Raw genomic sequence first — 25,764 nt, forward strand, 5'->3', positions numbered from 1 at the left:
GGCCGCGACCCACGGCCCCCCCGACCCCCCCCGACCCGGTGTCTGTGACCCACGGATCCCCCCGACCCCGCTGTCCTGCCCCACAGACTCTACCCCCCCCGAGCCCCCCAACAACAGCAGCCTGCCCCACCAGCTCCACCCCAGTGAGCCCCCCAGCCCCATAACCCCTGTACCCCCCAAAGCCCCCCCCCCAGTAACCCCCCATAACCCCCATAGCCCCCCTACACCCCCCAGCCCCCATAGCCTCTACACCCCCATAGCCCCCCCACCCCAATAACCCCCCATAAGCCCCCCCCAGCCCCAAGCCCCCCCCACCGCCATAACGCTCCCATAGCCCCCCCCCAGCCCCGTATCCCCTACACCCCCCCATAACCCCCCATCCCCACAGCCCCCCCCAGAGCCCCCCTACCCCACCCCCCCCAGCCTCTACACCCTCCCCAGCCCCCCTGCCCCCCCCAGCCCCACGGCCCCCCCACAGCCCCCCCCCCGGGCCCCCCCCGTTACCTCCCGCCCCCCCCCCCTGCAGGAGGGCGGCCGCCGGCGCCAGCTCGCTCTCGGCGAAGGCGACCCACTGGCGCACCAGGGCGGCGCGGGGGGGGGTCGCCCCCCCCCCAGCAGCGCGGGGGGGCTGAGGAAGATGGCGGCGGGGCCGGGCCCGGCCAGCAGGGCCCCCCCGGGGGTGCGCAGGGCGGGCAGGGGGGCGCCGGGCCGCAGCCCCCCCGGCAGGGCCCCCCCCCGGCAGCCGCTGCAGCAGGGGGGGCCGCGGGCCGTAGCGGGCGGCGATCAGGACCCGGCGGGGCCGGGGCGTCGGCGGGGGGGGCCGGCACGAAGAGCAGCGGGGGGGGCGCCGGGGGGGGCATGGCTGGGGGGGGGGGGACAGAGAGAGGGGGGTCAGAGGGGGGAGAAATGGGGGGGAGTGGGGGGCGGGGGGGAGAAGTGGGGGCCGGGGGGGCCTGGGGGGGGGGGAGAGATGGAGGTCGGGGGGGGGAATGGGGGTCAGAGGGGGGCCTGGGGGGGGGGAATTGGGGGGGGGGCTGGGCAGGGGGCTTTGGAGGGCTGGGGGGGGGAAATGGAGGCCGGGGGGGCAGCGGGGGGAGTTTCGGGGGGCCCCGGGGCCGGATTCGAGGGGGGTCACGGGGGGGTTTGGGGGGGCAGCGGGGCCCGGGGGGGGCCAGGAGTCACCAGCGTCTCGGGGGGGGGGGGGCACCGGGAGCACCGGGAGCGCTGGGAGGCCGGCCTGGGGGGGCAGGTCCCGGTGCCGGGGGGGGGGATGGGCGTCGCGGGGTCCCGGGGGGGGTCGCGGTCCCGCCCCGCCCCCCCCCCCCCGCTACCTGCTGCGGCCGCGGCGGGAGCAGACACGTGGGGCGGCGCTCGGGACGGCGCATGCGCGGCCCCGCCCCTTCCCGCGCAGCCGCGCCGCGCTCCCCCCGCCCCCTTCACCACAGAGCCCCGCGCGAACAGCGCGGCCTCAAAGCCCCCGCGCGGGGCACAGCGCCCCCCAGCGGCGCGGCGGTGCGCACCCCCCCCCCCCCCCCCAAAAAACCAAACCCCAAACTGCAGAAATTCGTGTGTGTGTGTCCCCCCAAAAAACCAAAAAAAAACCCCAAAAAATCCCGCAACAGACGTGACTCTCCAGGCAGGGGCTCGTGGGGTTTATTGGCGTCCCCGACCGCACGCCGGCGGCGGTGTCGGGGGCGCGGGGGGCCCGCCGTGCCCCCCGCCATGGCGGGGTCACTGCTTCTGCTGCAGGGCCTCCTTGCGCGCCGCGTCCTGCAGCAGCTGCGTGTCCACCTCGTCGGCCGGCAGCTGGACGTAGCGCACCACCGAGCCGCGGATGAAGCAGTTCTTCACCGACAGCTGGGGGGGGGGAAAAGGGGGGGGGGGGGGGGTCAGGCGACTCCCCCCCCCCCCCCCCCCCCCCGTTCCCAGGGAACCCCCCCAGCGCGGGGCCCTCACCATGTGGGGGTACTTCTCGGGGGTCGGTGACGCTGATGTCCGTCAGTTTGATGTTCAGGTACTGGGGGGGGCGGTTGGAGAAAGCGCACACACACGCATCACCCCCCCCCGGTGCCCCCCCAGCCCCCTAAATGCCCCCCAGAGCCCCCCCCTCCCGCCCCACAGACGCCCCCAGCCCCTCGGAGCCCCCCCCAGCCCCCTCTCCCTGCCCCATAGAGCACCCCCCGCCCCCCCCAGCCCCAGAGATGCCCCCCCTCCCGCCCCCCCCAACCCACAGACCCCCCCCCCCGGCCCCACAGACCCCCCCCGGCGCCCCCCCAGCCCCGTAAAGGCCCCCCCCAGAGCCCCCCCGCTCCCGCCCCACAGATCTCCTCTGCCCCCAGGCCCCCCCCAGCCCCTCAGAGTCCCCCCCCGGCCCCCCCCCACCTGATCCACCGAGTGCAGGGTCCCACAGATGCTGAAGAGGAGAGAAACGGGGTTAACGGGGGGGGGGGGCCCGGGGGGGGGGGCCCAGACATGGGGGGGCGGGGGCCAGGGGGGGTTCTACGCGGGGGGGGGCCATGGGGGGGGCCACGGGGGGTCTGGAAGGGGGGGGGGCTCCATAGGGAAGACCTGGGGGGTCCACGGCGGGGCCTACGGGGGAGGTCTGAGGGGGGGGCCATGGGGGGGGTTTCTGTGCGGGGGGGGGTCCCCGGGGGGGTCGCTCCTCACCTGAGGTCGTTCTTCAGCTCCACCACCACGTCCTTCCCCACCAGGGACTTGAAGAAGGAGTAGAAGAGCTGGGGGGGCACACGGGGGGGGTCAGGGGGGGCCGGGGGGGGGCCGGGGGTCCCCGGGGATTCCCCCCCTCCCCCCCCCCCCCCTCACCATCGCGACTGTCGCGGGCGCCTCCCCCGCCCGCCAGCAGCGCGCGAGCCGCCGCGCGCCCCGCCCCCTTCGCGCGGCCACAGGGCTGGCCCCGCCCGCCGGGCCGGCCCCGCCCACAACCCCGCCCACCCCTCCCGAGGCCCCGCCCCGCGCCGTTCCCTAGGCTCTGCCCGCCCCCGAGGCCCCGCCCACGAGCCGCGCCGGACGCGGAGGCGGCGGGCGGAAGTGACTCACCCCGCCCCGCGCCGGGGGCAAAGGTCGAGGGGCGGGGCCCCCGCGGGACCCCGCGGGACCCCCGCGTGTCACGTGTCCCTCGCAGGTCACGTGTCTCCCGCGTGTCACGTGTGTCCCCGTGTCCCTCGCGTGTCCCGGGTCCCCACGTGTCCCCGGGTCCCCGCGTCCCTGTGGCCCTCCCGTGTCCCCCCGTGTCCCCTGTGTCCCCATGTCCCCCACCCCCGTGTCCCCCCCGTGTCCCCACGCCCCCCGTGTCCCCCGTGTCCCCCGTGTCCCCCACCTTCCTGTATGTTCCCACGTGTCCCCATGTCCCTCGTGTGTCCCCCATGTCCCCCCACCCCCAATATTCCCACGCCCCCCGACTGCCCCCTGCCCCCCCACCCCCGTGTCCCCCCGTGTCCCCCCTGTCCCTCACGTGTCCCATGTTCCCGTGTCCCCATGTCCCGTGTCCCCCCCACCCCCCGTGTCCCCCCGTGTCCCCACGCCCCCCGGGCCCCCCGTGTCCGGTGTTTCCCCGTGTCCCCCCCTGTCCCCACGTCCCCCACCTCCCCCGCGTCCCCACGCGTGTCCCCGCGTGTCCCCACGTCCCCTCGTGTCCCCTCACGTGTCCCCGCGGTGTCCCTGCTGCCCCCCGTGCCCGATGTCCCCCGTGTCCCCCCCGTCCCCTCCCAGGCCACGGCCGCCCACGCTGGGCTGGGACCGGCCCGCGGACCGGGCAGACCGGCCCCCGCCACCCCCGTGACGCCGCCGTCCCCGTCCCCGTCCCGGGGATTTAAGGGGCTGCCGCGCGGGCCCCCAACGGCACCGACGGGACCTCGCGGTGAGTGGGGACGGGGGGACGCGGGGACACGGGGACACGGGGATGGGACTTGGGGACGTGGGGACGGGAGGGGGACACAGGGATGGGGACACGGAGACACGGGGGGACACGGGGATGGGGACGGGGACACGGGGACACGGGGATGGGGGGACGCGGGGATGGAATGTGGGGGACGTGGGGACAGGAGGGAGGACACCGGGATGGGGACACGGGGACGGGATGTGGGGATGTGGGGATGGGACACCGGGATGGGGACACAAGGATGGGATGGGGGACACGGGGATGGGGACACGGAGACACGGGGGGACACGGGGATGGGGACGGGGACACGGGGACACGGGGACACAGGGATGTGGGGACGTGGGATGGAATGTGGGGACGTGGGGACAGGAGGGAGGACACCGGGATGGGGACACGGGGATGGGATGTGGGGATGAGGGGATGGGACACCCGGGATGGGGGACACAAGGATGGGATTGGGGGACACGGGGATGGGGACACGGGAACGGGGATGTGGGGATGGGGGCACAGGGGATGGGGTGGGATGTGGGGGCCGTGGGGACGGGACACGGGGACGGGATGTGGGGCCGTGGGGATGGAATGTGGGGACGTGGGGACGTGGGGACAGGATGTGGGGATGTGGGGACGGGATGTGGGGACGGGGAGATGGGGACACCGGAATGGGGACGTGGGGGGACGTGGGGATGGGGGACACGGGGAATGTGGGGACACGACACGGGGAATGTGGGGACACGGGGAATGTGGGGATGGGACGGGGACACGGGGATGAGATGGGGACGGGGGACGCTGGGACGTGATGGGGACACTGGGACGTGACGGGGACACTGGGTCGGGATGGGGACGGGGACACGGGGACAGGACGGGGACGCCGGGACGGGAGAGGGGCCGTGGGGGGGGGGCCGGGGGGGCTCCGTCCGTCCCCCCCGTGTCCCCCCCTGACGCCGTCCCCGCAGGCAGGATGTGTGCGGGGTGCCCAGTGTCTGCTGAACCTGCTGCGCCGGGTCTGGGAGGTCATCAGGGACCTCTGGGGGGGGCACGGAGGTGAGCGGGCGCCGGGGGGGGCACCCAGGGGTCACGGGGGGGGGGCTGGGACCCATGGGGGGGGGTCCTGGGTCCCTGGGGGGGGCACCCAGCAGCCATGGGGGGGGCTTTGGGACCCATGGGGGGGGGGGGTCCAGGGTCCCCGGGGGGGTCGACACCCGTGTCCGGGGGGGTCACAGTGGGGTGTGGGGGGGGGGGGGGGTGTGGACACCCACGTCCCCACTTCCTGCCCACACCCGCCGGGATGGGGGGGGGGGGTCAGGGGTCAAGGCAGGGTGAGGTCAAAGGTCACCGATGCCCCCCCCCCTTCTTCCCACAGTGACCCCCCCGCCCCCCCCCGCTGGGAGGAGGACGCTGGTTCCCGGCAAAGAGGACTGAGACCCCCGGGACCCCCCCCGGGTGAATAAACCGCCCTGACCCCCGCGCCTGTGTCTATTTTTTGGGGGGGGGGGACCCAAAAAATGGGCCGTTAGGTGCTGGGCGGGGGCCTGGGGGGGGCACCCGGGGGTGGGGGGGCTCCTCCAAGCATGGGGGGGGTCCTGGGGGGTTTGGGAGGTCCTGGGGGGTCCTAGGGGGGTCCTGGGGGGTTTGGGGGGCTCTCTGGGGGGGGGTCATAGGGACTGGGGGGGTCCTGGGGGGTTTGGGGATCCTGAGGGGTCATAGGGGGTCCTGGGGGGGTCGTAGGGACTGGGGGAGGGGGTGTCCAGGGGGGTCCTGGGGCACTGGAGGGGGGGGGTGCTGGAGGGGGCTGGGGGGGGTCACGGGGGTCCCAAGGGGCTCAGGCTGAACAGGCGGCCCAGGGGGTTCCGGGGGCGGGGGGGTACGTCAGGTTGAGGGGGGGGTCCGCCCGATGCCCCCCCCAGCTGTGCCTGGCGGAGAACGCGGCGCCGGGCGAGCGTCGCGGGGGGGGGCCTGGAGCCCCAAGCCCCCCTACCCGAAATCGCCCCCACCGCTGCCAGCCTGGGGCTGGACAAGGACATGGGGGGGGCTGGACAAGGGGGGCAGAGCCCTGGGGGGGGGGGGGTGTCTCTGTGCCCCCCCCAAGGTTGTCCGGGGTTTGGTTCTGCAACCGGCGGGGGGGGCCCCCCAGGGGCTGGGGGTGTCGGGGGGGCCCTCCCGCCCTGCCCCACCCCCTCCTACCACACCTTCGCCCCCCCCGCCACCTTCTACCTGGGGCCCCCCGCGCCCCCCCCCCCCAAATAAAGCTCTGCTCTGTGCTCCGTGTCTCGCTGGGGGGACCCAGGCGTCTGGGCACCCCCCCGAAAATTATTGGGGACCCCCCCTCGGGGTCCCTGCCGGTCCTGGGGGATGGGGGTCTATGGGGGGGTCCTGGGGGATGGGGGGGGACGCCCAGGGATGGGGGGGGGCTCTGGGGGGTCCTGAGAGTTTGTGAGGGGGCTCTATGGGGGGGTGGTCTATGGGCGGGGCTTGGAGGGGGCTCCAAGGGTGGGGGGTGTCTGGGGGGGGGGGTCCTGGGGGGTGGGGGGGGGGCTCTGGGGGCTCCAGTTAAGCTCAGCCGTGGCCTCCTGCCCGCAGCGCTGCCTGCTGCCCAGCCCTGACCGTCCTCATCTTCATCCCCCCTCCTCATCCTCATCCTCGTCCTCGCCCCCATCCTCGCCCCCCTCCTCATCCTCGTCCTCATCCTGCTTCCCGGCAGGACTCGGGGAGCTTCAAACTCCTTCCCGGCGCAGGAGCCATGCCGATGCAGACGGACACTCTTCGGGATTTTTATTAAAAGTAAAAAATACGTAAAACGACCGAGGAAAAAAGAGGGGAAAAAGAAACCCAAACCCCAGAGGAGGAGCCTTCCTCCCTCTGCTCGCTGCCGCGAGGGCGTGGAGCCTGGCTTCTGCCGGGGAGCAAGAGGACGATCCCTCGCCGGTGCCCCGAGGTCTCCGGAATTTGCCGCGCCTGCCAGGCTTCGTCTCCGTCCGACGCCGGGAAGAGAAGCATCTCGCTCCAATCCGCCTTTTTTTTGGCCCAGAAACGCACCCCCCCCCCCCCAAAAGAAAAAGAAAAGGCGGGGAAGACGAGTTGGTCGACGCGATCCTTCTGCGACGTCCTCGTGGGGCTCCGGCGGGAAGCCCGGCGTCCCTCGGAGAAGGGGACGAAGACGAGGAAGACGCGCTCCTCGCCCCGCGCGCTGGCTCGGCCCCTCGGCCGGGACGAAAACATCTTCCCCCCCACGCCGGCACTCCCTGAGGTTTCTCTTCAGCCCTTCTCCCCCCCCCACCCCCCCCAATCCACCCCCCGGAAAAGCGAGACGGACGTCCGCCGTCGTCTCCCGACGGACGCCGGAGCTCGACCCGACCTCGCGGCCCGTCTTCGGGCGAAGCGAGCGGGCGCCGGTGCCGGCGGGCCGCGACTCGCTGCCCCCCGCCCCTCCTAATCCGCGTGCATCTTGGCGTGGGACGCCAAGGAGACCTTGGTCCTGTAGCAGTTCCCGCACCGGGCGCAGCGGTAGGGAGCCTCTCCCGTGTGGGTCCGCTCGTGTTCCAGGCATTTGGAGCTCATGGTGAAGCCCTTCCCGCACCACGTGGCAGCGGTAGGGCCTCTCCCCGGTGTGGATCCGCTGGTGGACGATGAGGTGGGAGGTGTTGGTGAAGCTCAAGCCGCACTCGGGGCAGCGGTGGGGTCTCTCCCCGGTGTGGAGCTTCTCGTGGAGCTTGAGGTTGAAACCTCCGAGTGAAGCTCTTCCCGCACTCGGAGCAGAGGTGGGACCTCTCGGCCTCGCACGGGTTTTCGGTGGAAGAGCTCCGGGCTCGCCGTCGCGCCGGGACGCCGGTGGGGTTGGCTCTCCGGCCGGCGGGACGCGGGGCCGGAGCCCGCGGCCGAGGCTCTCCCCGCGCTCCGGGACCGGCCCGGGGCCGCTCCGGGGCGTCGAGCCGCTGGCGTCGGCTCAGGCTGTTCCTACCAGCCGAGGGCGTCCCGGCGCTCGGGTCGCCCGCTCTCCGGCGCGGGCCGTCTCCTCGGGGTCCCCCGAGACCTCCCGGCGGGGACGCGGCCGCTCCTGCCTCTCCCCAGGCCAACGGCTGCCGCCCCTGGCTTGGCCTCCGGGCCGCGGCTCGGCTCTCGGCCGCTCCTCCGGGACCTCGTCCTGCCCGGGACCCCGACGCGCGACGCCCTTCTCCGTCCTGGAGCCGGATCCGTTCGGTTCTCCGGGCTGGGCGCTCTCCTCTCGGCGGCCGCCCGTCACCTGCTGGTGGAGAACAGGGCCGCGAGGTGGAAACCGGGGGTCTCCGCCTGGGAGAAGCGGGGCGCCCGCGCCCCGGGGGCCTTCCGACCCCCCGCGCGCCGGCGCCGCGGCCCCGGCCCGACGCAGGTCCTCCGGGACCGGCCCGACCCGGGGCACGGGGCGAAGCCCTTGAGCCAGCCCCCGTTACCTGGGGGGGCCGCGGCCGCCGTCTGGCCGCCCTTCTCCGCGCCGTGGACCTTCTTGTGGGCGTTGCAGCGGAAGTTCTGGGTGAAGCCCTTCCCGCAGACGGGACACTTGAACGGCTTCTCGCCCGTGTGGTACCGTCTGGTGCCTGACCAGGTCGGCAGCTCTTCCGGAAGCTCTTCCCCGCAATCCCGACACCCCGTAGGGCCTCTCGCCGGTGTGGACGCGGCGGTGCATGAGGAGGTACTGCTTGCCGGGCGAAGCTCTTGCCGCAGTCGGGGCAGACGTAGGGCTTCTCGTCGGTGTGGACCGCCCTGGTGGGAGATGAGGTGGGAGCTCTGGCTGAAGCTCTTCCCGCAGTCCAGGCACTTGTAGGGCTTCTCCCCGCGGTGGAGCATCTCGAGGATGAGGAGGGGGGAGCCGTCGCTGAAGCCCTTCCCGCAGACGGAGCACTTGTAGGGCCGCTCGCCCGTGTGCAGGCGCCGGTGGCGGACGAGGTGGTTCCTCCAGTTGAAGACCCGGCCGCACTCCTCGCACGGCGTGGGGCTTCCTCGCGGGACGGCGCGCCGGCCGCGACGCCTCTCCTCCAAGTCCGGCCGCGGCGTCTCCCCGGCCCCCCCCCGGCTTCCCGCTCCTCCCGGCCTCCGGTTCCCGCCGGCTTCGTCCCGCGTCGCCTCCTCATCCTCGCCCGCCGCCTTCGCCCGGGTCCGCTCGGGGGGGGTCTCCTCCTCCTCCTCCTCCTCCTCGCTCGTCCACCCCATACCTGCGGGGGGGACAATGGCGGGGGGGGGGTCACCGCCGCGCTCACGGCCGCCCTTCGGCCGGCGCCCCGCTAACGGGGGAGCCCGGCGGGCGCCGTGGGGCGGACGGAGCCCCCACCGACGGGGGGGTCTGCCCCCCCCAGCCCCATCCTGGGGGGGGGGGGTGGGGGGGGGCTGCCCCCCCCACTAAAAAACCCCCAAGACCCCCGGGACCTTCCCACCGTTCCCCATCCCTCCCGCATTTCCCTGCGCGCGCCCCCCCCCCACCTCCTTATCGCTTGTTTCTGACGCAGCTTCAGCTTTAACCGCCCCCCCCCCCCAAAAAAAAAAAAAAAAAAAGCGAGGAAAAGGGGTTTTCCACGCGGAGACGGAGCGCGCATCCACCCCACCCCCCCGCCCTCGGTGGGGGTGTATGTTTGTGGGGGTGAGCCCCCCCCCAGCCGGAGGAGGGGGCCCTGTCGGTGCGTGTCCCCCCCCCAACCCACCGCGGCGGCTCAGCCTTGTCCCAGCCCCTTCCTGTGGCTCCGCGCAGGCAGACGGGCTGCGGCCCGCCCCCGGCCCGGGGGGGCGACGGGGGGGGGCGGGGGAGCATCCCCCGCTCCTTCGCTCCGCCCCCGTGCACGAAGGGGGCGGGGGGAGCAGCAGCCCCCCCCCCGCCCAACATCCCCCCCCCCCCGGGGGGCGAGCGTCAGTCTGCGGGGGGGGGGTAATCAGCCGGGGGGGGGGGCATCATCCTTGGGGGGGGGGCGTTAATCACCCCCGGGGGGGGCATTAATCACCCCTGCGGGAACATCATCCTGGGGAGAGCGTCATCCTGGGGGGGCAGCACCCCCCAGGAAAGCAGCATCCCCGGGTGACCGTCACCCAGGGGAGAGCAGCAGCCCTGGGGGAGTCTCACACCCGCCCCCCCCCCCAAAGAGAGCAGCATCTCCCAGGGCTCAGCACCCCCCCCGGGGCGGGGGGTTTCTTGACCCACCTTTGGGTGGAGAAAATGGGTGACGGGGGGGGGGGAGAACCGGCATCTGCCGGGGTTCCCCCCGCCCCCAGCGCCTGCAAATTTCGGGGCGATCGGTGAGATTTTGGGTTTCCACGCTGCTGCCGGGGGGGGGGGGGGGGGGGCTCTGCTGCCGACGCCGGCGCGGCCGAAAGCCGAAGGAGAAACTCGGCGGGGGGGGGGGGGGGGCGTGGGACGGGAACCCTTGGAGATCCTACAGGGCTCGGGGTCACCAGCTGAAGGGCCAGGAGATGCACCTCCGAGGGCACGAGGGGTTGCTAATTAGCGTTAATGACTCCCACCGGCCCCACCCAGGAGCAGCTGATGACCCAAGCCCGGCCCAGGTTGCTCCACCTCGTCGGAGGAGCGGACCCCGGACCCGCCCGATGATGCGGACCCTTCCTCCCCCACCAAACAACCCCCAACAGGCGTCGAGGAGAGAATTTTTATTGAAATAACGCCTTTTTGTAAACACAGGTGACTGTATCGCGACACCCGCGGAGGCGGCCGTCAGGAACCGAGCACCACGGATCCCCCGCTGCGGGGAACGGCGCCGCGGAGACCACCGCCCATGAAACCGGCCGTGTTGGATGGGCGCTCGGGGACTGGAGGTGAAGTGGGAAGAGAAGAAGGTGGAGACACGCGGCTCCTTCTTCCCGGGCTCCTGGTCTCGGCGATTGGCACCGTGGGGTTTTCCTTCGTGTATCTCGGTGGGTTCCGACACCCTTCTCGGTCCGGGCTCGGCCCGTCGCCGAAGGTCGCTGGGGACGAGGAGACGTCGCCTCAGGAGACGACAAACGCGTCTTGGGCGCCGCTCCCGTCCGGCCCGCCGACCGCAACGGGAGCGGGCGACGGCTGCTCTTGGGCCGAGGCGCCGTCGCGGCTTCGCCGGAAGAGTCTTGGGACGCCGCGGAGGCACGATGCGACCCGGAGGGTCTTGGGCGTCGACGGCGGTTGCTTGCGGACAGCAGCGTGGATTTCGCCCGTCTTAGTCACGTCTGCCTGGTCGGGCGCTGTCCGGGGGGGGTCTGCGGGGGGGGGAGCGCGAAGGGAGAAGAGGGTCCTCGGCGCCGGGGGACGCGCGGCGGCGGAGGAGGTGCCTTCAGGTGGAGTTGGGCCATCGGCCCCACGCGGAACCAGGGGCGGATCCTCTCCGCCGCTCAACGGGGCCAGCGGGAAGGTGAAGAGCAAGTCCTGGTTGTCGGCGTTGAAGAAGGCTACCTCCTGTCCCTGGAAGTCCAGGTAAACCCTGATCCTCCGAGGGCGGCTGGGCGAGGGCGAGAGGCGTGTGGTCTGGGGAGGTCAGAGCCCAGCACTTGCCCCCGCGGTGGTAAAGGGCCAAGATCCCGTCTTTAGAACCTGGGTTGATCCACCCCTTCCTCTTCGTGGACTCTTTGGCCACCCCCATCGCCCAGACCCCTCCTTCCTCCGTCCCCACGCCCACGTCCCAGAAGCGTCTCCCCGAGACGAATCTCTCCCAGCCCAGGACGCAGGTGAAGGTGTCGTATCTCTCGGGGTTATCCGGCACGGCTCGCCGCGTGTGTCTGTGCCGTACGCTCCTCCCGCCCGCCCAGAGGATGAGCTGGGGGTGCGCCGCGTCCTCATCCAGCCTGACGTCCGCTGCGGGGAGAGGAGGAGAGCTCAGCCGAAGACCCCCCCCTCCCCAACCCCTTTGGGGGTCTCCTGAGGTTGGTTACCCTCGGAGGAATGTTTTGGGGGACCTCGAGTGCTCAGGGCTGCCAGAGCTTGGTCCTGCCTCCCACCGCCTCTGGCGTGGCCGCGGGTGATGCCTCCTCCAGGAGCCCACGCTGGCCAAGTGCCAGCTGGGATGCGGCTGCCCCGTTTCGGGAGCTAAGGGACCTGGCGGTGTAGGTGTGGGCTGCTCTCCGCCGGTGCAGAGAACGGACTCAAACTCAATTAATTGAGGAGGAGCCTCATTAAACAGCCGGGTCTGCCTCCTGGGGAGGAGCCAAGAGCACCACCCTGGGTGGAGGTGCAAGGAGCTTCCCCACCTTCCCCAGCGGAGTTCGGCTGCGAGCGTCCCGGCTCCGTCCCCTCCTCTAACGCCGGCTTCCACGCTGGGCGTCAAGACCTCGGCTCTTTAGAAACAGCCCCCAAAATTGCTTGTTTAGCGGGCAGAGGAAGCAGAAAGCCCCAGAGCAGTTGGGGTGTGGAGGTTCGGCCCTCCACTTATCCACCCCCCCTCCAGCAGCACAGGGGAAGAGACCCCCGGGGAGGCAAAGCGCGAGACCCGGGTACCTTCTTCCATGGGGACGACGGCGTTTCTCCACCCTGAAACCAAAGAGATGTGATCGCGAGAGGGTCCTCTGCCGCGGGGGGGTGATTTGGGGTGGCGGTCCCCAGGGCTTGCAGACCGGTCCCAGGCGTGCTTTGGTTCAATATACTCAAATTTAATTGATTTTACGACACGGATGCGTCAAAATGGGAACCTGGGCACCCTTTCTGGTCCAGTTCATCATTTTTTTAGACCCTGGGAGTGTTTTGCGATCGGTGTCGGTGGGGTCTCGGAAATAAGCCCGAGCAAGACCCATCCCACTCCCGAAAAAACGCGCGCCGTTTGGAAGACCACGGGGTGGGGGGGGTAAGAGCGAGGATCAAACTTACGCAGTTCTGCAGCGTGTTTCTCTGAAAAAGAAAAGAAAAATAAATGTTTTTAGTAAAAGCATGTGCTTTTGGGGGTCGAAACCTCACACCTCGATCCCTCTGTAGGCACCAAACCCAAGGGCGTGTTCAGACCTCCAAAATCCGCCCGAACGGGGGAAGCAGATGGGAGGTAAAACTGGCCTGAAGGAGGGATTTTTGGGCACCCCAGTGGGCTGGAAGGAGCTTGTGGGGTTGGTGCCACCAAGAAGTTGGGCTCGACCTCATCGGAAGCTGGATGAAGAATGTTGGGGGAAGGTCTTCTCCTCTGTCCCAGGCTTTTAGAGGGTGGAAGAAGCAAAGAAACACTTACGTATTTCCACGTCACGATCCCCTGGAAGGGAAGAAAAACCATAAATAAAAGCAGGAAGAAACACAGGGGATTGCTGGAAAATGTTAATGTGGTGCTGGCAGCTTGTCCAGGCGCCCGAGGACCTTTTTGCTCTTTTTCCTGCCCAGGACTTTGGAAGCTGAGTTGAAGGAGGGGTGGGTTGATGTTGGAAGGCAATGCAGGCTCTTGGGGAGAAAAACCCTGCTGAACTGATTGCCCTGAATGGGATTTTGGTGGGTGGCGTGCCCTTTATTCTAAGAGCAAAAGGGTTCCTTGGTCCTTCTCTTGCGTGACGCTTTTTGTTAGCTGTGTTGCCATCAAGGCTAGTGATTTTTAATTTGGGAAAGAAGAAAATTTGGGGATTTATTGCTTTCTCAGATGGCTTTTGGGGAGAAATATGCAAATTTGAATTTTATTCCTCTGAAAACAAGGAAGCTGCTTCTTATTAATCCAAAATTTTAGTCCTCCAAAACCCAGGAAGCTTATTTTTTATTATTCCAAAATTTTAGCACTCCAAACCCAAGTTCTCCATGAAAGCCGTACCAAAAAATATAGTTAAACTAGGACAAATGTGTGTGCTATAGACGGGCTTCGTAAACCGCAGCCCACCTCCTCAGAGGTTTATTATATGAAAATAAAGAGATTTGGTCTTCCCTAAGGTCGGTTACTTGAGTTGGCCGACTGGGATGAAGTCATGCACGTTATTTGGGCCCCAATTTTCCCACTTCCTCACTGCTGGTTTATGAACTCCCATGATGAAGCCGAGCATCTGTCTGCAGCTCTTATTGTCCCTCAGAGACAAAAAAATCCCCACGTTACTTACGGATTTCGGCGTTGCGTTTCTCTGAAAGGAAAAGCAGAAATAAGTGTAAGAGGAAATTTCCTTTCTCCCAGGAAAATTGTCAGCAGCCTGGGGTATGGAGAACGGTGTAGAAGCTCAGCTTCAACAACATAATTGGCAGAGCTTGGTTAAAAAAAGGAGGAAAAGCAGGGAGAAAAAAAAATAGGGATTTTCCAATTCTGTGGGGGTTTTGGTGTGCTTTCAGAATTTAAATGAAATCTTGTCAATCCTTTTCCACTCCTCGTAATTCTTTCAAATGGCTTTTTGGCGTGAAATTACTCGGCGAACGCCGCTGTTTTAAAAGCAAATTCAGGAGATGCACGCATGCTAGACCCGACCCTCCTTAGCTACCAAAAAAATTACTATTTTAAAAGGGGGGAAAAAAGCATCTCTTACCAAGTTCTACGGCGTGTCGGGCTGTAAGAAAGAACAGAGAAGGTCACGCGGGTTAAGGGGAGTTTTCTCCCGCACCTACGTCATGGGAGGGTGACCCGTGATGGAGGCGTTGGCTGAAGACCGGGTATTTTTTGGCTTGGTTGATGCTGGAGGGGGTTTCGGTGTGAAAGGGGGACGTTTGCTCACGTTGGAGCTCTTCTTCCTTTGCATCCCACCCTCACCGTTTGCTTTAAAGGCTTTGATGGTCAAGCCGGTCAAGGCCATGAGCTATTGGAGATGGAGACTATGCTTCTGGTCCCTAAAAAGTTCTATTTTTGGAATATTTCAAGGGGATAGAGCTCTAGCGAGTCTCCAATGTCTGGGGGCAGGTGGTGCTCCTTGGAGCAGGTCCGTATCAGTTCAGAGGGGTCTTGGTTGCCCAGATGCCCTCTTGCTCTATCCTAAACTCACCTCGTTGCCTTAAGACAAAAAGAAAGACGACGACCAGGGAAGCTAAGCAGGCAGCCAGGGTCGCAAACAAAGCTGCCATCCAGTGAGAGTCCTTTGGGAAAATGGGGTCTGGAATAGAAAAAATTCCCCAAATTGCGTTAATCTGGGATGCAATTACAGGTATAGGTTGTCTGTCGGAGTGAACGTGGCTATACGTAAACACGTGGGGGTGCTATGCTCTTATATAAAAGTAGTTTATTAACGTGAGCCTGTTGGAAATTCAAAACTGGAAAGAAATCCCCACAAAAATATTCTAAAACATTTTTGCATTTAATGTTCCGGGATGGGAATATGTAGAAAACCGGTGTCTTGTAAGCGCTCGGTCTCCTCTGAGCATCTTTATTGAAATATTTAGACCTGAGGTTGCTTTTTAATAGAAAATTTTAAAATTTTAATAGAAAATCCCTGCTTTGCGATGGTTCTTAAGAAAACTACGCTGAAACCAACTCTCTGCTAAAACCCCAATTCTGAATATCCCTGACTTGGTCCCTGACGGTCCAGAAACCTGTTCCTCCTCCATCGCACGCTCGTGATGCACGGAGCGGCACAGCTGAAGGTACCCAACAGACCCCCCCGTGCCCAGAAGCCTCCCCAGATGCAGCCAACAACCATCGGGTGCATAGAATCAGGGGAAGAAAACCCTCGTTTTCTGGGTATGACTTCCAAAACTTTAATTCTGGTGGTAAATCACCTGATATAGAAACGGTCAAGTCCTTCTCCTGGGGAAGCTGCGTGTTCCTGACGGAACAGGACACGTTTTGTTTTGCGTTTCTTTGGATGACGATGGACTTCTCCACTTCAAAGAAGCCGTTCTGGTCTTGGGAGCTGGATTCGGTGAAGGACGGGAGCTGCCGGCCCCGGAAATCTCTCCACAGCATCTCAGGCTTCGGGTACCAGCCGGATGCTCGACATCCCACTCGGATTCCCCCGTCTTGGTAATCCTCCACGGAGAGGAGGGGGCTGGAACCTGAAACTGGGACCAAAAAAAAAAAGAAAAAAAAAAAACCATCAGCCAAACTGAGTGCCCGTCCCGGAGAAGACCTTCTCAAAGCTTTTTCCATTTGCAGCCGCAAAGGTAGGGCAGGACTGGTGAGAGGCTCGTGGAAAACACCTGAGCTTGCAGTGGAATTGATGTTATTTATTCCTATTTTCCTCCTTCCTCAAATAAACCCCAAACCGCGTGAACTTTCGGTTTTCGGGGACAGCCCGAGCCTGACTTATTTACCCTCGGTGATGTCCTCAGAGTCACAGGACAACCGTGAAATCACGCAACCCATCTGGCACGGCCTCTCCTGAAGAGAAGGATGGGCCAAATGGAAGGCCCTGGGATGAAGCCGTCTCCCCCCAGGTGGAAGCTCATCCCCTCTGCCGACTAAGCGAGGTGAGACCTGCTGGGTTTAGGGAGGAAAGTGCTGCCTCTGGGACACGGGAGATGCTTGGCCAACTGCAAGGTCAACGTTCTCCAGCTGGGAAACGTGTGGTGCCCGTGTTCACGTCTGCTCGTGTCCCACCTTGGGACAATTTGGAGGCTGCACCCTTCACAGGACAAGGTGCCCAAGGTTGTATCTTTGGGTTCAGCCGAGTCATCTCCTGCTCCTTCCACGGGATCTCCTGTGACGCAAGCCAGCTAGAGATGAAGCCAGGGCTGTGGTCCGCGGTGGTTGACCGGGGGGAACCAGGAGGTTTCTCCTGGGTTAGAGGATGGCGTTGCTGTCTTTGTGAGACTTTAGGGGTTTGGTGACGGGACAGTCAACATTCTGCAGGGACCTGAGGCCGTGCAGGTCAGCAGATGCTCACGAGGAGCTGGGCTATCGAGCAGAGGAAAATCGAGGGGGGTTTCTGAGTTGTCGTGGGCAAACGGGACATGCCAGAGGTCCATCTTGTAGGACAACCCCAACGCCCTTTTTTTTTTTTTACCCGCTACGTTCAGCTCCAGCGTGGCTTCTTCGTAAAAATCCCCAGCCTGGTCCTGAGGATCCTCAAGGAAGCGTTCCCAACAGAGATGACCTCTTTTAAAAACTCTGTCCTCCCCTGGTATTTGGGCATCTGGGAGGAGTAGTGGTCCTGCCTGCTGTGGTAGAGGTGGACGTAGACGAAGAACTGGGTCCAAAACCACCTCACCTCCATGTTCTCGGCGTTCAGCCTGGGGGAGAGGTGGCAGGGCAGCACGACGTCTTCTCCCATGACGGCAACGATGGGGTGGTCGGGTCCCAGGACTCTGAACCGGGCTGCAAAAGGGCGGCAGGTGAGAAGAAGACACGCCTGAGACAACGCGTGGGCACGAGTGGTCCTGCTCCTACATCGCCTGTGCAAATAACTGTATTTTTTTTTTTTTAAAGGATTCTGGTTGGGTTTTCGGCACGTCCGGAAGCAATCACCGACCAAGCATGAAGGAGCATCGCGGTGGGTGGAAGGACCCAGCGTACAGCTGCCGCCACAGCTGGATCTGGAGTGTACCCCCAGAAGATGAGGGGAAGCGTGCCGAGATGGGAATGCTCTTGTCAGATGAAGAAGCCAAATGATGGAGGAGAAGGTACGGAGGGAGAAAGGGCGGATTTGGGGGGCACAGGAGCGCTGGAAGAGGGAGCTTGGCGCTTTTTTAGACCGTCGAGGACTGAGCCAGCTCTTGACCTTCACCCATGGGGACGACGGATCCCCAAACTCTCACCTCCTGGTAGGACACTTCTCCCCCTCAAGTCCCCAGAACGTTGCTATTTATCCCACCCAGCTTTAAAAAAACCACCTTTTTGCATCGTATTAACAAACTGGTGTGTGTGTGTGTGTGGGGAATATATAACAATGGATGGATGTCATGGAAGAAGCAGAAGCGCTGGAGATCCTTACTGCAGCCCAGCTGACGGACGTGAAAGCCAAAGAAGAAAATCACGACGCAAGCCGGGACAGAGGTGACGCGAGGGAGGCGGGGGGCGAGAGGAAACCAACATCTTCCCATCCAACTTCACTGGAGAAAGATGAACGGGGGGAGGGGAAAAAAAAAAAATCAATTAAATTAATGTAAGGTTGAGGGTGGTGCAGAGAACATCACTTTGAGGAGGATTTTCTAGATGAAGCCTGATCAGGAAAAGCCAGAGAACTAGGCAATAGTCAAAAAACCCAAACCCACCCCAAACCGTAGGTTGGATGGGACCACCAGGATCTCTGGGCCAAGCCCTGCTCACAACGGGGCCAAGGATGGAGACCCCCCACCCCACCCCGGACCTTGTCCCACCTACCCAAGATAAAAAAAAGAACTTTAAAAAAAAATCCCATTTTGGTGCCCCACAATTCCCGCGGCCCTGGCTCAGACCAGGCACTGCTGTCACAACTCTGCAAGGGCTCAGGGCTTCCTGCAAAGCGGGGAGGAAAGGAGGGAAAAAACGGGTGAGTTTGGGGTGGGGGAGTTGATTTTTTTCCAATTCGTGGTGCTCCCTCAACTGTAGGGGGAAATCTGCAAGTTAAAATGATGGTTTTGGGGGCAAAAATAGAGGGAAAGCCGTCCTCTGTCCCGCACAGCTCTGGGGGTGCGGTGACCCCAGGTGATGCTGTCACGTAGGGGTCACGTTTTGGGGGGGACGGGACCTGGGGGGGTGACACATGCCTGACGCCATGGGACAGGGTTTAACATGCTGCAGTCTTAAAAAGAACAATAAAAAACCCCATTAACTCCCCCCCTAAAAAACCAACACCCATCCCAGCTTCACCCCCGGTCCTGGGGGGGTCCCCCCAAATCGCCCCATTGCGGGCTGCGCCCCTGGGACCCCATCCGCCCCCCGACCCCCCCAGCCCCCCGCCCTACCGGTCCTGCCTGCCGGGATACGGGCAGCATCGCCGGGGGGGCTGCGGTGCTCCGGTCCTGGGTGTCCCCCCCAGAGCAAAGGGGAGCTCGCGCACTCGAAATCGGGACCTTCGTCCGCTTTCTGCTTTATGGTTTTGGAGAAGGGAGGGTGGAGCGGACCGCGGCGGGCACGTCGTGCAAAGGTCAAGTCTACGAGTTAAACATTCTCCATCGTGCAAAGGTTCTCCGTCCGTCCGTCCGTCCTGGCTCCCCCCGTGTCGGAGAGCTGAGTGGGCGTTGGGAGAGCCTGCTGCATGCCAGCCTCTGGGCATGGAAGAGGAAAAAAAAAAAAGGAAGCAGAAAGAAAAAAAAATTTTTATATGTATTTATATACTTTTATATATATTTTATATCATATATATTTATATTTTTACCTATTTTGCTATATATTTATTTATATATACACACGATTTTTTTCCTTTCTGCTTCCAGAAATGTGAGCTGTTGCATTTACGAAGAAAAAGCCAAGCAGGTATTCTTTTTTTTAAAATGCACATTTTTAATGCACATCATTATTATTCTTCCAGGTGTATCACGCACGCCGAGAAGCATTTGCTCCCCTCCCAGTGCAGGCATTGCCTTTGCAAGGGTCGGGTTTTTTGGGCATCTCCCAGGCTGCTTTCTGTGCAAAAAAAGGGGGAAAAGAGCTTTTTTAGGAGGGCTGAGTCCTTCGGATCAGCTGCAAGGAGCAACACTTCTAATTTCGCCCGACGGCTTCGCTGTCCGCACCGCAGTCGCTGGACCTCCAACGCGTGGTACGTCTGGGATGTGTGATGGGGTTGGAGCCAGAGCCAGAAATAAAACCTTTCACTGAACTTTTCCTTGTCTTTTTTTCACCAGAAATAAACCTTTTTTTGCACATTTCCCCGTCTTTTTTTTTTTTCCCCCAAAGTGCCATCTTTTGTTTTAATGAAGCAGAGCCCGAATAAAACCAGAAGCGTGGAACCAGCTTGGATATTTTGTCCCATTTTACTCTTTCCCCTTTTATACCCCTGGAAAGGGCAGTTGCCAGACATGGACACGATTATTGGAGTTTTCTGAGCAGCGGAGCAAAACAAGGTAAAAAAAAAAAACCCAAAAGAGCAGAAGAGAAAAACGTGCCTGGGGAGAGATTTTCTTTCGTTAACAAGGAACAGTGCTCGTCCTGACGAGGTGCAAGTCCCTCGGCCGATGGTGCCCTTGATGCCGCCATCAGCAGCATCAGCCTCACCTCACCTGCGCCAGGCACAGCTCAGCTTCGGTTTTATTTACAGTTATTAAAAATGCACAGCTCTAAACTTATTTCTTTTTTTTTTTAAACTTTTTTTTTAAACTTCTTTTTTTAAACTTATTTCTTTAAAACTTTTAAAAAAAAACTTTTAAAAAACTTAAAAAACCTTAAAACTTAAAAAAAACTTTAAAAAACTTTTTAAAAACTTTTAAAAAACTTTTAAATTTATTTTTAAAATCAGAATAAAATTCTAAACCGAGAGATAGGTGTTTTCCCACCATCCCCCTTGGACCAGGAGCCCACCTCGGGTCCTTTGCCCCGAGAGGATGCAGCACCCAGCAGTGACGTCCTCTCCAAGTGCTCAACAGCCACCGGACTCCTCTCCTCCTTCCCAAAACTGTGCAGCAGCCGGGAGAGGAGGAGCTGCCTCATCGATTGCAGCAGAAACGCTCAGTTTTGCTGCAAAATACCAGTTTTTTTCCTAATTTTGATGGGCCAGGGTGGCCGAGCACGGCTCCAACCCATGAACCCGCTCTGGTCCATCACTCCCGGGGAAGGTTGGCTTGGTCACCATGAAGCTCAGCTCCATCCCAGGGCGGCTTCAAAGCTTTTTTTACCCCTCACTAAACCCGTGAGAATTGCTCAAATTCTTTGGAGAAGGAAGCTCTTCCAGGGGAAAAAAAAAAAAATTGCATCTCCTCCAAACCAAGAAGGGATGGGAGCAAAAAATGTGCTTTTTTTTTTTCTTTCCCCTCCCCACCCTGGGAAAGAGAACGACTGAGATGGGAAGGGGCTGGAGATTAATTAAGTTAATTAACAGCCCTGATCAGCCCCCACACACACTTGGGAAGCCCTGCCCATGGTCCAGGGGCTTTATTTAGGCTCAGTCTGGGGGTTTTTAGTCCTTTTGCAAGATGCCTTGGAAGAGCATCCGTGTGGATCTCGTTGATCCATCCCAAAGGACTCCAGCCTGCTCCCTTCCTTCAAACCTCGGCCGGGCTCCTGGGGGGGGTCGAGTCCTGGTTAGACCCGAATCCTGGCCAAATAAAAAGAGGGAGAGGACGAGGTGGATTTCCCAAGGGAATTTGGGGAGGAGGGAGGCAGCCTCGGAGGGGAAATTTGGGAATTGGAGAGTTTAGGTGAAAAGGGTTTCATGGACGGGGGGGATTTAATAGCTTGCAAGAAAATATATATATATGTATCTACACACATGCAAGGTATGGAGCAGGGGTGGTTTGTGTCTTGGGGGGGTAGTGGAAGAAAAAGTAGTCTTAGATGGCAAAATAGTCTTAAATTTGCTGTATAATAGCAATTAACAAGTAATAGCAATATAATTAACAAGTCAGCGGAGCGTGCTGGTCTCTGCACTCGCACCTTTGCCTGGCTTGTGGCCGGGGGTGTGATGGGGGGGAGCAGCGGGGTTCAGCGGTGGTTGCCCCCCCCCCTCTGCTCTCTCTCCCACCCCTGCCTTCCCCTTTCTGCCCCTTTTCTCCCCCAAAACACCCTCTGGCATCACACCTCCCTCCACCCCAGCCCTGTCGCATCCGCACCTTCCGCCCCCCCCCCCCCCCCCCCCCCCGGTGCAACCCCCTCCCCTGAGCCCTCTGCCACCAGCCAGGGGGGCTCCCAGCTCTCCCAGTTGCTCCTGGGGGATGCCCAAACTGGGGTCACCCCCCCCCCTTGTCCCCAGGGCTGGTGGGCAGTGGGGTCTTTTCCTGCCCTCACCATTACGTTGGGGGGGGGGGGGTGATTTTGGGGTGATGTTGACAAAGGCAGCATCATCCCGGAGCAGCCTGCTCTGGCTCCCGTTGTTTTTTTTTTTTTCCCCTTCCCATGTCCCTCCGTACCCCACCAGTGCTGCAATCTGCACCCGAAATGGGGACCGCTGGGTGTGGAGGGGGGACCCCAGGTATGACCCCCCCCCGGTACCCCAAGGCAGCCAGTGCGTGGGGGGTACATGGTCTCCTCGTGCTGCCTGGCTGGGTGGAGGGTCCCTTTTCCCACCTTTCCCAAAATTTCCCAGTTGGGGTTGAGGTTGATTGAGCATCACAGTGTCCCTTTTGCGGGGACACTCGCCGGCCTCCAGCCACCCTTTCCTGCCTCACTGCACCCCGTTTGGCCCAGCAAACTGGTTGTACTGGGCTGGAGAGGGAGCTGGGAGCAGGATCCCACCTGGGGTAAAGCATTTTTGCTGCTTCCATCCCCAAAACTCCCTTGGCTGGTCCCATCTCCCCTCCGCATCCCACTGGCAGGAGGCAGCTGAACCCGTAGGGAGTCCCAGAAAAAAAAAAAAATCCCCAAATTGCTAAAACCAGGTAAAACAAAGAGGAAAGGCTGCCTTTTTTTTTTTTTTTAGCCTGATCAGAATAAGTTTGTCTCCTGGAGAATAAACCCCGGGAGAAGCAGAACCGCTGCAAGCCGGAGCTTGGAGGATTTAAGTGCTGCTGCCAGAACTGAGAGTCTCGCCCCTGCGCCGGAGCATCAGAGCTGTGTTTTGGTGTAAAATCAAGGGAAAATGGTCTAATCCAGGGCTCAGGGAGGAGAAATGCAGAATCTGCTGCCTCCCAGTTGAGGGCTCTCGCTCTCCTGGGTAGAGCGCGGATATTTCTTTGGCTGCCAACCAGGAGCAGGGCAGATATTTGGGGTTCAGGCAGGTATCCCCCTCACTTTTGGCCAGAAAAACTGCTTTTATTTCTTTACCTTTTAACTCGGGTATTTCAAATGGATGCGCAAGAACCCACCTTAAGGCGTTTCAATTAATGTTGAAGACCTTCAGTTCCTGAGGAAATCTCACTCTCATCTCTGTTAACCCACTCCTCCTCTCCAGGAATAAGAAACGTCAGTGTGTAGGAAAAGCTCTTAATAAATCTTAAAGCCGTTTCAATATCTATTGTGTAAAAATAAATTCTAAAACCTCTTTCATATGTGCTTGAGACAATTTAATTTCACATTATAATACCAGTCTGAAGTAGATGGTTGATTGTTTTGAAGTTATTTGGGGGATTATTTTTTTTGGCCAATGGTTTGCTGAAAAGAATGAACTTAGAAAGGATAAATAATAAGACAGAATATTCTATGAACTTTCAAACTTTTCGTCCTAAGGTCGTGCTAAACCATTTTCCAGCCTTGGCCATGGCAGGGGATTCACACGGTCAAGCGCAGATGGCTACTGCAGGGAAAAGAAAACTGCTGCCTCTATAAATTGGAAGAATTGAGACTTTTCCCCCCCCATTTCAGGACTTGGAAACCTCCTGGGCATCCCTGTTTCTCCCTCCATCCCTATTTATTTCTCCCTCCATCCCTATTTATTTATTTCTCCCTTCATCTCCGTCCTCATCCTTGGCTCCATCTTCTCCTTCACCAGAGGGACAATCCCTGTCTGTCAGGAGGGGGCAGAGGGGAGAAGCCCAAATAAAGCTCTTTGGGTGAGAAATATATATATATGTGTGTGTATTTGAAATGGGGGGGGGGTGTAATTAAATTTCTAGTCTTTTCTCCAGCTTTACTTTTCCCAGTGAGATCAGGTTCGTGTCCTTGTGCCAAGATTGAGCTTAATTTGGGGAGAGAAGTGCTCCTTTTGGGGGCAGGAGGAGGGGCTGCGTCTGGGGCTCATTCTGGGGTAAAAGCTGCTGCTTTTGGAGGACGTGACCCCCCCCCCCCCCCCCCCCCGTTTGCTGTTGCAGTGATGTTTTCCTTCCCTCCTGGCTGGGGTTGGGAGGAAAGGGTTAAGGTTAAGGCCACCCCCCCCGGGGGGGGCCATTGGGAAGTTAATGGGGCCCTTGGTGGGCACAATGGGCAGGAACATCCCCGGCGGCGGATTCACCCCCTGCGGAGTGAGGACCCCCCCATCCCGGGGCGGGGGGGGGGAGAAACCGCCTCGGATCCCAGCCCTGCGGCTCTGCGGGTGCTGAGGGCCGGGGGACGCTCTGGGGCTTTGGCAGAGACCCCCCCCCCCCAAAAAAAACCTACCCCCCCCCGCCTTGGGGTGCACTCAGCGGTTGGAGCATCCCAGGTTTTATTCCCAATAAACCATTCGGCTGCATCGACCCTTTTCTGGAGGCTGAGGGCGTTCAGCTTGGGGGGGGGGGTGTCAGGGGTGCAGATGCTCCGCAGCCCCAATTTCCCTCCCTGGTGCAGGTAAACCCCCCCACCCCCCCTTGCACACCCTGCTCATCCCTAAATGGCAACGAGGGGAAGGGGCTGAAGCCACCGTGGAGGTGGGAGGGTGGCTTTTCTCTTAGGGGGGGTCACGGTTTGGAGACCCCATGGGATGCTCTAGGAAGGGCTACCGCGTCCCGCGGGCGCATCCTGAAATAAACTCTCAGCCAAAACCCGGCGCCGGTGGGTGGGAGAGGGGGTTTCTCTGCTGGTTTGTTACAAATTAATTAATAGTCGTGGAGGAAGGGATGTAATTATGAGGGCTTTCCTCGTGCGTTGGGTGAAGATCTCGCTGCAGCGTCTTGCTACGCTGGTAAAAATGTTAATAAGAGCTATGAGGCCTGAAAGAATCTCCTTAGGGAATTAAATTTGCCTTATCCGCAGCGGAATAAAGGTATTTTTTTGCTCTGGGATAGTTTCTGACGCTGCATCACAGGTTGGGATGCCCAACGGGACTGACCCGCCGCGTTGGCACGGACCTTTTGCAACCGCAACCGGGACGGGAGATGGGACGACGCGACGCGACGTGTTGGGAGATAAAATTCAGTCAACCGAGAGGCCAAGCTTCTCCGGCCGGAGAAATCTGCTAAAGGTGACTGGGAGGTGCTGCTGAATTCGGCGTTAAATGTCGCACGCCGTCCCCATCCTCGCTTCCCGGGGTGGGGGCTCTTCCTGCACCCCCGTTCTCCAGGGTGGGGCGGTCTCCTCCCAGCTTTCCCTCCATCCCTGATGCTCCTGAATCCCTGCAAAGGTCTGGGTTTGCCCACCCAAGGGTCTGATTCCCCCCCCCCGTCCCGTGCCACGCTCATCCCGTCCCGTGGAGCATCTCGTCGTGGCCCCAAGGTACCGGCCGTGGGTACCGCCAGCTGCCCACCCTGGAGCAGCCTCTACCCGTCGCGTCCCCATGGGGAAACCACCCAAAAACCCATGAAGAATCCGATGGATGTGCCTGAATCCAACCAATGTCCCAAACCGAGCTGAATTTGGGGCAGCTGGTTCATGCTCCCTATTTTTGCTAAGTGTCCAAGACAGCCAGAGCTGGGCTGGATACCCAAGAGCCGTGATGTAATACGGGCATGGAGCTAGTGAGAAAATATGCCAAAATGCCTGGTTTTTTATTAATTTAGATCAGCGGAAGGTCTCTTTCTGCTTAGAGGGGCTGTTGCAATAAGAAGGGAGCAGTCGGGCAATTGAGCCCCGTGTGCTGCTGGGACGACAAACTGAAATTTATGGCCTTTTCGGTGAAGAAGGAGGCGATCAGGAAGAGTTGTGAGGAAGTGGGTGAAAGCTGTGGGGCCTGAGCGGGCACAAGGTCTGGGATAGAAAAAGGGGAAAAAAAAAAAAAAAAAAAGAGAGTTTAAAGCCATCAGCAAAAGAGAGTCTTGGGTGTTCTGGGATTTTGCACAGTCCGCGCTAACGGTTTGGGTTGGTCGTGCCCCAACTGCAACCGTTAAAACGTGATGTTCCTGCAGGAGGAGCTTCTGGGAGGGTTTTCCTCCGCACGCATCTTCGCTTTGGCCGCAAAAATGATTCCTCAAGACCCGAATCAGCGGAGGCGGGAAGAGAGGACCGGCCGCAGGCAGGAGGTGGGTGCAGCCGTTGGGAGAGGTCACCGTTGGGGTGCTGTGCGTGACCACCAACCAGCCTTGGAGGGGTCCGAGGTTCACCGCGGCCGCCCTGACCGCGTGTTGGTGACCTGTTGGATGGACCAGAGCCACGGGCAAGGTTGGGGTTGGTCCTTGTGGGAAATCTCCTTCGTTTCCGAAGGGG

The 25,764-nt window shown here is 61.7% G+C and overlaps 3 protein-coding genes and 1 long non-coding RNA gene across 4 annotated transcripts in view; 2 read left to right on the forward strand and 2 right to left on the reverse strand.

Moving 5' to 3' along the window:
- Positions 1 to 25,764, forward strand: part of LOC128135826 (uncharacterized) — a 161,132-nt gene that overhangs the window by 118,221 nt on the left and 17,147 nt on the right.
- LSM2 (LSM2 homolog, U6 small nuclear RNA and mRNA degradation associated) lies at positions 1,697 to 3,497 on the reverse strand. Its single transcript, XM_052774923.1, is given in 6 exon segments — positions 1,697 to 1,857; positions 1,957 to 1,977; positions 1,979 to 2,017; positions 2,383 to 2,413; positions 2,668 to 2,770; positions 3,473 to 3,497. Coding segments are annotated over 6 exon segments (345 nt in total). The 3' UTR covers positions 1,697 to 1,731.
- On the forward strand, positions 4,851 to 5,360 carry LOC128135908 (uncharacterized). The gene is made up of 2 exons (XR_008233231.1): positions 4,851 to 4,939; positions 5,259 to 5,360. It is a non-coding gene; the product is annotated as an uncharacterized LOC128135908 (long non-coding RNA).
- LOC128135886 (butyrophilin-like protein 9) lies at positions 12,833 to 18,311 on the reverse strand. Its single transcript, XM_052774994.1, is given in 8 exon segments — positions 12,833 to 13,909; positions 14,303 to 14,323; positions 14,753 to 14,860; positions 15,483 to 15,764; positions 16,709 to 16,753; positions 16,756 to 17,019; positions 17,636 to 17,717; positions 17,719 to 18,311. Coding segments are annotated over 8 exon segments (849 nt in total). The 5' UTR covers positions 17,737 to 18,311; the 3' UTR covers positions 12,833 to 13,880.

Source organism: Harpia harpyja, chromosome 25, assembly GCF_026419915.1.
Source record: "Harpia harpyja isolate bHarHar1 chromosome 25, bHarHar1 primary haplotype, whole genome shotgun sequence".
In the NCBI taxonomy this organism is placed as follows: Eukaryota; Metazoa; Chordata; class Aves; order Accipitriformes; family Accipitridae; genus Harpia; species Harpia harpyja.